This window comes from Colletotrichum godetiae (genome assembly GCF_030913485.1).
Source record: "Colletotrichum godetiae strain CBS 193.32 chromosome Unknown BDP55scaffold_11, whole genome shotgun sequence".
Lineage (NCBI taxonomy): Eukaryota > Fungi > Ascomycota > Sordariomycetes > Glomerellales > Glomerellaceae > Colletotrichum > Colletotrichum godetiae.
The window spans coordinates 394,529-409,865 of record NW_026851259.1 but is presented as its reverse complement, the minus strand read 5'-3'; the positions used below and the strand labels follow the sequence as shown (position 1 = coordinate 409,865).

The 15,337-nt window shown below is 54.1% G+C and overlaps 5 protein-coding genes and 1 non-coding gene across 6 annotated transcripts; all 6 read right to left on the bottom strand.

Annotated features, from left to right (window-relative positions):
* Window positions 1-436: 436 nt before the first annotated feature.
* Window positions 437-3,237, bottom strand: BDP55DRAFT_656214 (uncharacterized protein). Its single transcript, XM_060574368.1, has 3 exons — window positions 3,020-3,237; window positions 2,050-2,673; window positions 437-1,998 (listed from the first exon to the last, which is right to left on the bottom strand). Exons 1-3 carry the CDS (start codon window positions 3,040-3,042, stop codon window positions 750-752), a joined length of 1,896 nt encoding a protein of 631 aa, XP_060432222.1. The 5' UTR covers window positions 3,043-3,237; the 3' UTR covers window positions 437-749.
* A 508-nt stretch (window positions 3,238-3,745) lies between these two features.
* BDP55DRAFT_t110 lies at window positions 3,746-3,818 on the bottom strand. The gene has a single exon. It is a non-coding gene; the product is annotated as a tRNA-Lys (tRNA).
* Window positions 3,819-4,255: 437 nt separating this feature from the next.
* Window positions 4,256-6,517, bottom strand: BDP55DRAFT_547873 (histone deacetylase; the record flags this gene model as incomplete). Its single annotated transcript, XM_060568789.1, has 2 exons — window positions 4,256-4,575; window positions 4,636-6,517. 2 exons carry the CDS (start codon window positions 6,515-6,517, stop codon window positions 4,256-4,258), a joined length of 2,202 nt encoding a protein of 733 aa, XP_060432221.1.
* A 1,104-nt stretch (window positions 6,518-7,621) lies between these two features.
* BDP55DRAFT_47366 (F-box domain-containing protein) lies at window positions 7,622-9,621 on the bottom strand. Its single transcript, XM_060567625.1, has 3 exons — window positions 9,583-9,621; window positions 8,455-9,525; window positions 7,622-8,399 (listed from the first exon to the last, which is right to left on the bottom strand). The coding sequence occupies exons 2-3, from the start codon at window positions 9,265-9,267 to the stop codon at window positions 7,959-7,961; spliced, it is 1,254 nt and encodes a 417-aa protein (XP_060432220.1). The 5' UTR covers window positions 9,268-9,525; window positions 9,583-9,621; the 3' UTR covers window positions 7,622-7,958.
* A 969-nt stretch (window positions 9,622-10,590) lies between these two features.
* BDP55DRAFT_547531 (Brix domain-containing protein) lies at window positions 10,591-11,748 on the bottom strand (the record flags this gene model as incomplete). The annotated part of the gene is made up of 5 exons (XM_060568747.1): window positions 10,591-10,940; window positions 11,005-11,263; window positions 11,326-11,442; window positions 11,500-11,560; window positions 11,624-11,748. 5 exons carry the CDS (start codon window positions 11,746-11,748, stop codon window positions 10,591-10,593), a joined length of 912 nt encoding a protein of 303 aa, XP_060432219.1.
* Window positions 11,749-12,958: 1,210 nt separating this feature from the next.
* On the bottom strand, window positions 12,959-13,949 carry BDP55DRAFT_726418 (ras family protein; the record flags this gene model as incomplete). The annotated part of the gene is made up of 5 exons (XM_060579146.1): window positions 12,959-13,092; window positions 13,181-13,261; window positions 13,327-13,716; window positions 13,805-13,817; window positions 13,929-13,949. The coding sequence occupies 5 exons, from the start codon at window positions 13,947-13,949 to the stop codon at window positions 12,959-12,961; spliced, it is 639 nt and encodes a 212-aa protein (XP_060432218.1).
* Between the last annotated feature and the right edge of the window lie 1,388 nt (window positions 13,950-15,337).

Below are 15,337 nucleotides of genomic sequence, written 5' to 3'. Positions count from 1 at the left end.
ACGGTACAAAAGAGGAAGCAATAAATGGTTGCTCAATGATCAAGAAATGTTTCATCAACGCTAGCTCGCCTTCTTTTAAACTAAGGTAGGAGCCTTGGACATGTCTGATATGCCGCGGATCCCATTCGCTTCTCGTAATTAAGCAAAATAAGGCACAGAAGCTCCTTGGTACGAATTTCCTATGAGGAAGGAGGCACCCATCCGTCGAACTCACCCAGACGTATCCGTACGAGTGAGTATTCCGGCACCTGCCCAGTATACACACACAAAGGGTATATATACCCCCTCAATCCAAATCCCGTCACCACAACCAGCGGGCGCCTGTCTAGGCCGACGGGTCAGATCAAACTGGGATGGGTTGGGGGAATGGTATGTGGCTCGACAATAAAATTCCTTGCATGTGCACCAAGAGATATAGCCCCCAGTTCAACACCAGGGGGATCAACTCTTTCAACTCTTTTTTTCTTCTTTTTTTTCCGTCTGGTACTAAATAGAGTGACTGACAGACTGAGCTGACGTCCACTTGATTTTTGTGTTTTTCCTACAGGTAATGAAGCAAAAGCAAGAAGCGAGGAGGCAAGGGTATGTGCCTCCTCGACTGATGGATAACAGTAGTAGTAGTACATCTTCATCGCCGCTGTAAAGGGGGAAAAAGAGAAACAAGAGTCCAATGCCTCTCCCCTTCTCCGATCCACCAAAATACACAACAGAAATTCCACTCCCTCTATTCACTTCGACGGTGCTTCCCCCTAGAACGCGGCACCGCCCATGCCCTCACCAGCCAGACTCTTCAAGCTCTGCTCGCTCACATCCACCCTCGTCTTCCACGCCTTGGACTCCATCTCGAGCTTATCCCACATCTGGAGGCTCTGCCGCAACTTATCCTGCTTTGCATCCAGCTCCGCGCGGGCCTTTTCCTCTTCGGCCTTGAGTTTCTTGTAGTGCGGCTCAATGTCCCTCGTGATGCCCGTCGTCGTCGGGAGCAGAGACGGGTCGATCTTGCCGCCGGGGATGATGGGCGGCAGGGTAGCGAGCATGCTTTGCGCGAGCGTCAGGCGGACGTTTCCGGCACCGTGCTGCGAAGAAGGGCCGGTGGGAGGGTTGAAGGCTTTGGGCCCTGCTGACGATGTGCTTAACGGTGTAGTGTTGGAGGGGTTGGCGCGCGGACCGGTCGGGATGCTGGAAGGTCCGTTGCCAATGGAAGAAGGGGATGTCGTAGGGGCAGGAGCCTGACGAGGGGATGGACCGGACCACGAGCCTCGTCCCCCACGGGCGCTATATCCGCCGCCCCTGGCCGGAGCTACGTAGCCTCGGGGGCCGGCTGGAGGGATCGTCGGGCTAACGGCGTCTGCGCGCGAGGGTGGCACGCTCGGGGTCGGCGGGTGTCTAGGTGGCTGGACAGCTGGTGAGCCGGCGGGCGCAGTGAAGTTTCGGGTCGCGGCAGGGCCGGTTGGAGGAGCACGTAAAGCGGCGGGGCCTCGAGGTGGTGTCTTTGCGACCGGCGGGGCCGGCTCTTGGGGGGCGGCGATCGCGGAGGCGGCGGAAACGGCGGCGTTTGCGGTGGCGTTTGCGGCAGGCTTGGGTGCTTCGCGAATCGTCGTCGTCATCGTCGAGGACGATGATGCGGCAGAAGCACCGGTCTGAAGCGGTGTGGGTTCCCGCTCTCGCTCTCGCTGCTGCTCCCGCTCAACCCGCTCGACACGCTCCCCACGCTCCCTCGATTGCGGCCGCGAACGTGCTCGGGTGGAAGGAGGAGGATGCGGTGACGACTTGCCTGAAGCTGATCGAGACGTGATCGCTGACGAGATGCCAGAATCTCGGGGCGGCGAGGCCCGTCTGTAAGAGGATCCTACGTATCTCTCGCCACCACCGCCGCGGCGACTCGTACTACGAGACCGTGGACGGTAGTTGCCACGAGATGCCGGCGCAGGCGACCGCCGGGGTGGACTTCTGTCCCTGGGGCCTCTGTCGCGGCCGTATGGCGAACGCGACCGGCGTCTAATAGGTAATGAGACCGTAGTCTGCGCAAAGGGGGGCAACGAACGGTACCTGTCGTCCCGCCGATCAAAGTCCCTATCTCTGTCCCTCTCACGCTCTCTGTCTCTGTTGTCGCGGCGCGGCGGCGACCTAGCACGGTCGCTCCTCTCATCTCGAATGGCGGGAGATCTTCCAATGGGACTGCGGCGCCTTGAAGGGCTACGTCTCGGCGAGGGCCGTCTCACAGGAGGAGGGCTTCGAGTTCTATCCCGTCTGCGCCATGTGTCGCTCTGAGGGCGCGGGTCTCTATCGCGGGACCGATCACGTCGGTAACGCTCAGCACTGCGCGAGCGGCGGCGGGCGGGAGATCTTCCGGGGACGTAGCTGTCCGACGTCAGGGGCGGTGTGCGAGCGCGCTCTCTATCGCGGTCTCTGGATCTCGGGCGATCTCTCGTGTCTCTGGTATCTCGGTCCCTGTCTCTGTCGCGGTCTCGAGATCTTGGCCGGTCTCTGTCTCTATCACGATCACGGTCGCGGTCGCGATCGCGGTCACGATCTCTGTCTCGGTCTCGTTCGCGGTCCCTCAGTGGGCTTCGGGCTCGTCGAGGGGAGCGGTCTCCGCCGCCACCTCCGCCTCTAGGGAAGGGTCTCCAAGACTCGCCAGCGCCATACCTAGTGACCTCGCCGTCTTCGTACCTATAATCATTTTTGTCAGCTGATTCCGTTCATCATGGTCCAAACGTAGTTAGAAGGCCACGGGAGGTAGAAAAATGGTTGATGCAGTGCATGAGGCTCATGGCTCTCCGCCAGCCTGTGACAGTAGGTGATCACCGACAGGAACGGGAATCCGAGATGGGTCCGTGACAGGTGACAAGCTGGAAAGCAAGCGAAATACCCTCGCCGGTACCACAGGATTTCAGTCCTATGAGGGACACTCCGGTATACAGTGATCGTGATTTGTGCCAAGCTCAATCAGGTAGGCCCTGATGAGCTCGGGATGAACGGGTGGGAAAGACAACTGCCAACAGCGACTGCCACTTACCTGCTTCTCCGATCGCGATCCATATCTATTCGTGTCGTGGAATTGTAGCCTGCAGAAAGGCTGGGAGTAATGCTCGTAACAAAGCCTTTCGTGATAGGGTCGTGAATCTTTGCTTGCGCTGCGCGCGCGATGGTTGGGTTGGGAAGTTGGATGGGTCAGCTAAAATGCGCGCCAACGCCAAACGTCAATCGTTCCTCGGATGGAGCAGGGTTCCTAAGGATGCAAGCAGCAAAAAGCGCCCGAGGATTAGGATCGGGCCCCCCCCCTGAAAACCAAAGGGTACCCACAAAACGGAGGCTGGGGACCAGCTATGAAGCGCGATCAGACGCGCTTGGTTGGATAAGATAAGGATCACATCGGCTGTTGAGCCAATGGGCATGTGTCGGCGGACGTCAGTGCTGGTCCACAAGGCATTCTTTTAGCTGGGACCAATCAGAGCTTGGAGAATTGACGATGGGCTGGGATGTTAAGTGATTTGCCGGAAAAAATTGTGACCCCACGACGAGGCGAGTATTGAAGAGGCCAACAGCTAGACCACGGAAACTATTGTGACAACTGGAGTCCAAGGAGGGGTCCACTGACTAAGTCTCTTTTACTCTTGGCGACTTGAAAAGGAGTGACGTACTTACTGTGTGCCAAAGCCAAGTGCAAGACTATTTTCACACAATGGCCAAAAAGCAAAAGATAAACCCGATGAGTGGCTTTGCCAATCGCGGTGAGGATTTGAGCCTCACGCGGGGGTCGAACCCGCAACCTTGAGATTAAGAGTCTCACGCTCTACCGATTGAGCTAGCAAGGCGGGTTGTTGGATGGATGCTGTGATCCACTGTTGGGAAGGAGGGCCACGACTCATCTCTTGACCCCAACTTCACCTTGGTGACCGAGTAATGTCTCTCTCCCACCTTGCCTCACGCAGAGGAAGGCCAGGAAGATAGTTCGGGTTCGGGGCAACATGGTTCGCATTGTGGTGTTGTATCAACAGAATTCTCTCGCGAAATGCCTAAAGTACGTTGGTGGCCGCCATCCCGCGCTCGAAAATTCCTCGCTCCTAAAAGTGTCTTCTCTTCTCAGATCGTCCGCCTCCCCCTGACAAGCGTGCTGCCGAGCTGGATTCTATCTCCGTCCTCAACGCCAACCGACACTTCGTTTCCCATCTGTATATTTGCTGCACTGGACGCGCCTCCTCCAGTATATTGTCTCGTGCTCGAGCTCCCAGCGTTACTCCGCTGGCATATGTCAAGTCATCTTATCGTCTTCCGTAGTATCACCATTCTGCCGTGCGGCAAGCATGTCCAGCATCCAGCTCTGGACCTCCTTGGCATGTGTATTCGCCATCTTCTGGGTGCCATTTTCCGGACTCCGGATTACCGTTCCGAAACGGCGCTTACTTACTCTGTGCTTTGTGTCTGCACGAGACCAGCACGCGTGATCGTGCTCAACGAAGATCTGGGAATGATCCTTGTACCAAGGTGCAAGCTCGGTGTCGACGTCAGACTTGACGGGTCGCAACATTCCCTTGATGAAGCAAGCGACTCCGGCAATTCTGGCTTTGCAGTCTGCGGTAAAATGGTTAGCATGGGAACAGCACGTTATTGCCATGTTGTGAAGAGACATACCTCGTCCGGTCAGGAGCGCCCTGACTCCACTGTACGACCGACCTACACCAAGAAGAAGGATATCGTCGGCCTCCTCGTAGAGCTGGATGTAATTGTCCCATAAGTAATTCGCCAGCTCTTGAAGCTCGCCCAGAAGCTCAATCTCTCCTGTCTGTTGGTTGTAAGGTTCCATATCTTCGTCTCGTAGAATCTTATTCGGAACGTTAACGTCCATGACCGCAATGCCTTGGCCAACAGCCCAATCGATATACTGTTCGACGCTGTCGACGACCCATGCGTTGTGAGATTCCACGTGACGGTCAACCACATCAGGTTGAGCCAGCACCTCCGGCGGATCATGAAAGATGATGAGGATACGACGTGCGGACGGAATGTCTGGCGTGACAAGAACCTGGTTCTCGTAAGACTTGAAGAGCATGTCCCTTTGTATAAAAAGAGGGATCATCTGGTGGCGTTGTGACAGGGCCTGCCTTTGGCCGAGCCTGATGTGGTCGTTGAGTCGTGTTGCATGTAGATCTTGAATATCCGGCATCGGAATAATGCCAGGTCTCATGCATTCCCAGTACGGTGCGTGGTAGCTCTGCACCTTGGCGAGGACCCTGGCTGCGTCCTTATTCAAGGATGGCAAGTCCATCCTCGGTGGCGGTTCTCCCATCAGCGTACGGGCGACTGACACCGCTGACGTTGAGATGGCTTGCAGATTGTACCCGCCCTCGAGGCACACAACGACCTTGCCTTCTGCCAAGGACATGAGCATGTGGGTCATGTGTGCGTAGCAGGCAGGGCTCACGAAGCAACCACCGAGCTCGTCTCCGTCGGCAGCGTCGAATCCTGCGGAAATGACCACCAAGTCGGGATTGAACTCTTTGGCGATAGGCATGATGATCTTTTGGAAGGCGGCAATATACTCGCCATCCCCCATACCCTGATCGTGCCATCCAATGTTGATGTTCCTTCCCAGTCCGGGTCCTGTACCGCAGTGTTCGAGACCTCCATCCGGTATTTCTGCATTCTCTGGCGGTCCGGGGTAGAAGACTCCGTTTTGGTAGACGTGAAGGGAGATGTACAGAACATTGGGATCATCGTAGAAAATATTCTGAATGCCATTGCCGTGATGAACGTCCCAGTCCAAGATGAGCACCTTTCTGCAGGCCTCTGGGTACTCTTGCTGGCAGATCTTAACAGCGACGGGTACGTTGTTGAAGAAGCAGAAGCCGAGGGGTTGATCGTATTCTGCATGGTGACCAGGGGGTCTGATGACAGCAAAGGCATTCTTGACGTTGCCCTCGACGACATGCTTGCAGGTGTCGATGGCGCCGCCGCAGGACAGAAGGGCCGCCGTGAATGTCAGACTGCCGACATAGAGTGAGGCACGGCCCTGGTCATATTGCCGGCTCGTTTCTCTCAGCGTAGGGTAGTCCATCTTCGATAGGCTCTCGACCCAGTGATAGTGTAGCGGAGTGTGTGTCGTAAGAATTTCTTCCTTGGTCGCTTCGCGAGCGCCAATCCTCCACATGTATTTCGACGGATTGTGGCGCATTGTTTCGGTGAGTTTGCTTTCCGGGCCGTTGAAAACCAGGCCATTCCTCTTGAATGCTTTGAAGATCTCCTCTATTCGGCGAGGGTCTTCCGGATGATGAGGCGTAGTTCCAAAGTCGGCGTTGACGTGAAGCTTCATGCGGTCATCGTAGCAACATGCCGTGGGCAGTAATCCTCGTCTGCGCACCGCGCCATCGTCTGGAATTTCCTCGGACTCTTCATCATACTCTTCATCCTCGTCGTCGGGCGATGTGGTATTCTCGTCTTTTTGGACCCCATCAGCAGACACCGCAACTCCGTTGGTGGCCGCGGTGTCATTTGAAGGCTTATCGTCCCCGCCCATGACGACGTCCGGGTCGCCGCCTTCCATGGTCCAGAAACCGGCTGTGTCGACACGCCCCAAAACGCGAAGGATGCTTATCGCGAGCGACCTGAGGTCAGGATAGTGTCCGGAACTTTGAGTAGCAGCGCAAGATCGTCGTGGCTAAGCAACAGAGGCTTGCCAGAGTACTGATGGCCGGGGTGTTTTGGGCTAGGACGGAAGGCAGTCCTAGGCCTCAGAAAGATGAACAGGTCCGACTGAATGCTCTGTCCTGTCCCCGGAAGCTTATCGATCTCCAAACACGCAGAGAGAAACACCACAGGTTGCCCAGAATCAGACGATCTTCTACTTTCAGGTTAGTTATATATTCAGAATTCGTCCGGGCGCTGGAACATGAGGAACAGCAAGGCAGGCCAAGTGAAAGACAAAGTGTCTCTTTTCTGAGTTCCCGTTTCGAAAATGCGCCTCTTGAATAAGTGATAGCAATGAAAAGATCTGTCGTAATGAAACTGAAGACTGACGAAGCTCGAATGAAGCTTCTTTATTGCTCGGCCTTGATGAAAGGGAAACGGCGTTAAGAGAAACATTCAAGATGCGCCATCTCGGCCAGCTCGCTTGATGATGAAATAGAAGACTGATCAGACTGTCGCTTGACTGTCATAAATAGAAAAAAAGCACTTTGAGAAATAGCGACTGACCTTTGCGAAAACGATGGCTCAACTGTGGCTGCCGACCTAGATGAGATCAACACTGAGATCGGATAAGCTCGCCGCCAGCTGTAGTAGGTCGGTCTGTCGCAAGTCTGATTACAGCGCAGCGCCTGCAGATGTTGGTCGTATATCGGGTGTAAGAGGTGAGTTCGAGAGAAAAGAGATATTAAGAACAAGGTTCCAGATGCGCAAAGACAATGCGCCACGCTGATGGAGGACAATGCCGTCGTGTAGGACGACTATTAAGTGAGTGGCCGGGTGTGAGTGAGGATGGGAGAGGCTTGGGCCACTGACAAGGCGGGAGCTGGCCACAAGCTCGCCGCCTTGCAGGGTGCACCCGCCACACTTACGCCCCTGTAGGTCGCAGCCTTGCACTAGCTAAGACATCAAATCAGCAATCCACTAATTGCTGGGTTCCCGAATAAGGCAAGTTCAGTCTTTCTCTTTCATCTCTCTGGACCACATCTCTTTCCAACATTATTTTCGGGGTGATCATCCATAGAAGTGCAGTGAATCTGATAATTTCAGGCATCATGTTGCTTATCAACGAAGCCAAACGACTTTCTAGCATCAAGCATTGGTACTGCAAAGCAGTTGGTGTAGCTCATGCACGAGAGATGCGAAATCAACTTGACGAAGGTTAGGCAAGGCCATGAAATAATCACTCTATTAGGATATATCCACTCAGACAATTTCTGCCTCACTTTCAACTTATATAGCTCATCGTGAGATGATTGCCTCTGCGCGAGAACTCAGTAACGTTGCCCGCCATGGGAATGACTTCGCTCGGCCAGAGCTCGGCCATCGTCTCCTGGTGGTGCCCAAATCCCTCTCGGCCGCCGAAAAGCTCCTGGAGGAGGAATCGAGCCATCATGGCTGCCGTCACGACCAAGATGTTCGTCCAAGTCGTCATCAGAGGTAACAATGCCTCCGATGCTAGTCAAATCAGCAATGTCGTAAAGCCACGGCCGCTCGTCCGCTGCTGACTGGACCGCTGCTACAAAGGATTCCTGGTCCTGGGAGAAAGCGGGGTGCTTCAAGTTGACATCCGTCACCAGTCTCTTGCGAGGGTAGTTGAACAAGTTCTCGAAGTAAAACATTAGGTCTTCTGGATCCAGCTTGGCATATGTATCCACAATGCGTTCGCGAATGCTGGTTTCAATCATAGTCTCAAGCGGGCTGCTCTCGTCCACCTTCGGCGCTGTGTCAGTGTTTAAGTTTGAAGCGGAAGATGTCAACGTCACTTACAGGTTCGAGGTTCTGTTCTAGGTTCGGGTAGATGTAGTGCCGTACAAGATTCTTCATCGAGAAAAAGAGATCTCTCATCTCGATCAACTCGCGAGTTGAATGAAGTCTCATGTGACTGGTTCGGATATCGTTGACAAACGGCTCTGGCTGACCGCTCCGGGGACGAAGAAGTTCACCGTGAAAGTAAAAGGCGTATAGCCACCACCGATAAAGAGCCCGGCGAAGCTTAAACTTCTCTAGCTCGTCTAATTGACGGCAGTCCTCGGGTGTCGCGAACCAATGTAGTCGAGGGAATATTTCCTCCCACTGCCGTGCCACCAAGCAGTACTTCAGCAAGGGTTCCAAGTCCCGTTCAACAAGCGTGACCGATCGAGGTGACGGCAAAGTGGTTCTTGTTAGTTTGTCGCCATTCAAAGCACCTGCACTGTGTTGTACACCGCCTCGGGATAGAGTAACGCCCGTCATGTCGCCCGGGAATCGTCTGAAAACGACCCGTCGCGGCTGGAATGTATCTCCATACTGGTGCATGTCTTGGTCCGATGCTGTGAAGACTTGGAGAAGCTCAGGCAACGGACTAAACTCTCGCTGGAGAATTGGCAGTAAAATCGCCGCCTTGTTTCTTTTCAGGAGTCCATGGAAAAGAGTGTTAACCTGCGCCAACGAGAAGATGCTGCGGACATCGAGTTGATGGTAGATGTCGAAAATGATCTCCAGAGGCAGCCCTTCGAGGCCGTCTAGTTTGCCTAGGTCGCAATCTGCCAGGTCTGATTGCATCTGTGTGCCCACAAACAGTGATGAATAGGTTGAAGACATCTTGAAAGCATTCAATGGTTGTCTATAGCGGTCTATGTGTAATAGGGGCGATCGTGGTTTGAGGGTAGATCAAGGATAGGGAAGAAGTTGGTCCGACAAAGCAGTGCAGAGTCAAGTTTCGGGCTGGGGAATGTTTGTGATGAAAGGTTAGTCTGACGATTGTTCAGTCTGGTAGTTTTTCAAATTGACGATTATTCAGATGAACAAGTCAGAGAAGCAGCAAAACGCCCTCGGCAGCAAGGATGATACGAGTCGAATCTAGGAACAACTTAGACACTTTATCTCAAAGACAATGTTGGCAAACGCGCAACTCACGGGTGTATTGCAGCATATTGCTTTCAGGAAGCTTTCTTTCCTTGGACCTCGTCACGATGAGTTCCCCGGCGTCTTTTGATGCTTGCCTGCTGATCAAGGACGAACAGAATGAGCTAGAGCGCGTGGCCTAGCTTTGATGTCGAAGAGAAGCTCTGGATGAACGCTTCAACAAATGTCACCGGATATGGATCCAGCCACAAAAGATGTGTGTGTGTGAGTAATTTGGAGACGGGGTTGTCTCGTCTGGCCTCACGGATGAATGAAATCACCAGTGAGGTATCGGATCAATAGATTTACTTCCTGATAACCCCAACGTTGGGGCTATCAATAAAGGCGATGATGGTCGGCATTGTTTGCACAGAAGACACGATATTGGTCGAAATGGGCTGGCAGATGTCCCAGTTGGCCATGCTTGCTCACACAGAACGCGGTGCTGAGTTGCTGAAGCGGTGCTGCAGGAAGGAAACTTTAACGCGAAGGGGGAATCGGGACCAAGTGAGAGGGAGGGTACCTAGACGCGACGGTGACGGTGACGCAGAGGACATGCACCTAGGTCCCGATTGCTGACCTAATGTTGCTCAAGCTCAGGAGGTCAAGCCGCACAGGTACCGCGGGTTTCCAAGATGACGGAAGTTATCAACCTCCCTCCAGTGGGTTCCTTCCCCGGGCAATTGGCGTCAGGGGTGCCGTATCGCTCGTGATTGTGGCTAGGGTGCTTGCGGCGCATTAGCCAATCATTGAGAGGTTGTTGGAGCCTACCTGAGACCTCTGGGGTACGTATTTTGCTATCAAAAGCTTCGCGCCGTCCGTCTGAGTGATTGATGCTAGGCATACGGCTTTTACAACATCTGCCACTTGGCATACCTTACTCTTCTCAGTCTTCTTTGGTGCCCAGGGTTACTAGACAATTCAAGGTTCCATAGCGGGGGAAAAGATGAAGAAAAAACAATGTTGGCCCCTCGCCAGTCAATAAACTCAAATATGCCTGAGCAGCATGGGATCTCATTATTACGCAAACAGTGCCTTGGTATCCAGCTCGTCCTTCGCCGCGCCCTTTCCACCCTTGCTCCTGAGACCAAGCTCGCCTCTCTTTGCCGCCCGCTCTACCTCTTGCTCCGTCCGCGAGGTGTGGCGAGTAGACTTCTTCTTTCTCAGGTCCGCGCGAATCTGGTTCGGGGAGACAAAGTTTCGGCTCTCCCAGATCTTGCTTCCACACATGCTGCCTTCAAGTATGACAATCGGGGTTGCTGTGTATCGCGGGCCAATCTCCACCAGGCTGACGTCCGTCTTGCCTCCCCTGAGGACTGACTTTCCGGTTTCCTCCTCCGTCTCGGCGTCGACCTCCTTAACCTCGAAATCTAATTGTCGCATTGTTAGTCTTTTGAGACGTAGAGTGCGATGGGTTGGAGTTGTAAGACTTACAGCGGATCCAGATCTTCTCGTCGACCCAGCTGATTCCCATCACATGGTCCACGAAAGGCTTGGCCTTTCTCGCTCCCTCTGGAACCCCGAACACCATGGACATCAAGTTCTTGATGATTTGCAGGTGAGGTTCGGTGTCGAATGCAGCGTCGAAGGACAGTATAGGACGGCTGCCCTTGAGACAGTTGCCCGGGAATCGCAACTCCTCCATGGTCATAATATTCTGAATGTGTAGACGCACACTGGGGCCGTTCGGTGCCTTGTAGATGTCAGTATTGCCCATCCCCTTTGAGATTAAACCCCGTAGTGGAAACCACTCACGTTTGCCAGCCACATGTACAGGTCCTGGTGCTTCCTGGCCTCCAAGTAGCAAATCTGAGGTGTCGAGTTGAGCTCGGCGAGTTCGTTGAGGACGTGGAGTTTTGACTTGGTGTCGAACTAAAGCGGTTTGTTAGGATTGGAAATTGTCGACGAGCGCAGCGGGCCGTTACGAACCTTGCTGTCGACCTTCCCGTGGGGCATCATCGACGCGATATCGCTCATTAGGTGTCGGTGTCTGTTGAGGTCAAGGATCAGCAAGACTGCCGTGGCACATGAAGGTTTGTTGGCGGAGCTTCACCTGTAAGTGACGCCTCTGCTTGAAAGAACCAGAGCGCGCCTCTTCTGGCGCACCTTCTTGACGCCATTGGTGGGCGCCTCAGGCTTATCGGCCTTCTTGGACAATGACTTGTACACGGAAGCCATCTTGTCGGGTTGCGAAGGTGGTGTGTGGGGTAACTGGAGGCGTCGAAGATTGATGTTTGACACGAAGAAGATATCGCAGCCCACTGCAGAAAGCAGAAGCCGAGGGTTTGCGACCAGCCCAAATTTTTTCTTCCCGCTACGGATTGAACGCCCGATAAGAGAGCTTATCGGCAAGGCGGTGACCAGGTGTAGCGGGGCACCCACCCACATGAGAGGTTCCCTGTGGTGCCTGTGCACCTCGAACCTTTTTAAGAGGTACGTACATGACTTGCGCGCATTCGTTCCCTCTGCCCTGTCGCCCAGACCGTGTCAGAGTGTGCCACAGAAGGGGGGACAAGAACAAAACCGTAGGCTAACCCAACTGAAGAGCGAAAGGGGGGCTCGAGGGGCAGGGCCAGGCTTGAGGGGACCGTCACCGAAGGACCTACGAGTACCTAGCGCGGGCTGGGGGGAAAGAAACTTTGTGGATCGCAGCAAGCTTGCATGCCCACCTCAATTTCACTTTGCTGGAGCGCTTCAAGACGTCCTGACCAGTGTGATGCCAGGACATGGCTCGAGCAAGTCCCCAAATTTGGGAATGCGGTACTTCAATGTCAAGGCATGGCTGGGTTGACCACTAAGATATTGAGCTGGGCCAGGGGAAGAAGCCACCTTGGGTCGAGAGGAACACCTGTCATGACCGCAAAATCCCTACTCAGAAGGGGTACGTCAGAACTCACGAACACTTCCCGTTCAGGTTGAAGGCGGCCAACGATGCGACCCGTTTATTCCGGGTACCACTACACTCCAAGGACACTCGCCAAGGGATATCTTGGCTGCAATGTGTATGTTATATGGCGAAGAAGGGCCGTCAAATGGAATAGCCCAAAAAAGACTTCGCACATCACCAAATCAGCCTAGAAGACCCTCAAGGCATTAAGATGGATTCATTCAACTACGTAAGCATGTCAGAGCGATCGTCAGAAACGTCAAATCCCAGACAAGCCGCACTGAGCCGTATAAAGGAGAACAAAAGAAAGGCCGAGACTATACTCCGTCCCCTCGGAAATCATAAAAAAGACTCATTGGATTCCTAGTCATTCCTCGATGCAGCAGCCCCTCCTTGACTAAGTGACGTACAGATTCCGGGGCATGTATGTGACATGCCATGATATCGACCGTAGCAGCCCTCCCAAAAGGCCGTGAAACAGTTTCGCAGAAGGGGATTCGCCTAACAGCACTTGCCGCTCTTCTCTGCACTGTTGTCCGCGGGCGTGCTGAGCGAAATGCCGGCGCCGGCTCCGATCGAGGCTTGGGGTCCGTCGCCCGAGTCGAGGGCCTTGCTGGATACGATGCGGTAGATCTCTGCAGCGAGGCGAGTCACGTTAGCACCTGAATGTCACCAGATACTCGAGCTGTGTAGGCGAGCTGCAAGACGGGGGAGTAGACGAACCGGTCAAGATGTTCTGGAATGCAAGCTCGACGTTGCTGGCATCGAGGGCAGACGTCTCAATGAATGAAAGATGGTTCTCGCCTAGAGCACCAGTTAGCCAACTCGGGGTCTACGGCGCTCCCCCCTGACGCTTCACCGCAACGTACTGGCGAAAGCCTTTGCCTCTTCTGTAGGCACTGCTCGCAGGTGGCGCAAATCGCTCTTGTTTCCGACAAGCATGATGACGATGTTGGCATCGGCGTGGTCTCGCAGTTCCTTCAACCACCGGGTGACGTTCTCGTATGTCTGATGCTTGCTGATGTCGTAGACAAGGAGGGCACCGACAGCTCCTCTGTAGTAGGCCGAAGTGATGGCGCGGTAGCGTTCCTGGCCGGCGGTATCCCAAATCTGTGCCTTGATCGTCTTAGAGTCGACTTGGATGGATCTAGTGGCGAACTCGACGCCAATTGTCGACTTGGAGTCCAGGTTGAACTCATTGCGGGTGAATCGACTGAGAAGGTTGGACTTTCCGACGCCCGAGTCTCCGATCAACACCACTAGAAGATGAAACTGTCAGCTGGCCCTTGAGAAAGCCTGTGGCCATTATGCGATAACGTCGCAGGGTCGGATCGGTCGTTGGCGCACCTTTGAAGAGGAACTGTAGGAGGCTTCAAGTTAGCGCAAGGAGGGGGGCTGGAGAGCAGTTGGAGAGGGAGAGGGGCGGCAGCAGGACCAAGGGGTATGGGGGATTGAAGCTGGAGAGACTCACGTCATATTCGTCGTTGGCCATGATGTCGGATTGTGTTGCAAATGCGATGGACAAGTGTCTGGGGAGGTGTAGGTTCGTTGGTGTTGCGAAGCGTGGATACTGCGGCTCGATGGAGGTGGTGCGCGGCCCCGAGAGATAAAGCAGTTGAGTTGAAGCGAGGCAAGGTGTAAGGGTCTGGAACTGAACCAGAATGAGAGAGGTGGACAGTGCAGGTCAAGGCAGCATAGTGTGGTGGGTGAGGCAGCAAAGATTGAGGTAAGGTATGGAGGCCACAGAGACTCGCTCACCCGGAGGGTCGGTAGGCACCTACCGGTACCCCAGAGAGGGAACAGCCACTGAAGGAAGGGAAGTCGGGCGTAAGGTACCTGAGGTACCTTAATGGTAACTAGGTGAGGCGGGCGTCAGGTACCTGGGCGTGTTAGATACCTGGAGTTAGGGAGTGCCGCTGGGGATTGTTCCCTTCCCAAGGCAGCCCGGGCGGCAAGGGGGGCTTGTCGGGTCCCGAACGCTCGAAGATTGGGAGTACAGGAGATACCTCGACAGCCAAGGTACTTTAACGTGTGGTGCAAGTTGAAGAGATACCTTCAGGTACCGCGAGACTGAATTCTCGTCAACTTTTGATATGGACGACTACATTATGCGCTATTGAGCAGATGAGTAGGAGGCGGAGATATCCAAACCCCGGAGTATCAACAGATCTATTTCTGAAAGATAAAAGGGGCGTGTCTATCAAAAGTACAATCAAAACCATAAAGCCATTTATGGTGTTTTTAGAAACCATGAATTCAGCATCTCCCTGCCTCCAGATCATCAACTGGTGGGGTTGTCAAATAAATGGAACATCCATAATAGGTATGCAGGAAGGTCAAAGAGGTTGCTTTGGTAAGAATGTAGGTAGAGAGACGACACGCTGGCAAGGAAAGCACAAAAAGGTGATCAATGCCTTGCTCCCATCACTTGCTACCCATTCCCTGCCCGGGTACATCGAAGTCGAAGGGGGAAGATGAGGTGCTCCACGTTCCCGGATGTGCTGAACCCGCTGAGCCACACCACCGCCGGGCATGCACCAACCACGTTCGTCACATCGGCGTCTCCCTCGTCTGCCTCGAAGATTGGCAGGATGTAAAGAGGTCAGCAGTTAACTGAGGTGCTGGTGAGGTCCCAGGACAGGATCCCGCCGTCGGTAGCCGGAAGTGTCGCGTTTCACCTCAAGCATCACGTGTGCCCAAGCCGCGGTGCTCAGAGAGGACAACCTCAGCATGCTTCATGTCTTTTCCTCTGACCCAGCTCGCCATGTGCCCTGAGTGTCACACACAGCTTGGTCTGTACTGAAGTACCAAGAAAGCTGACGTCGTCCATTTGCACGCAGTGCCCCAAGCCACAGCACTCGATCTTCAACGGTACATGTG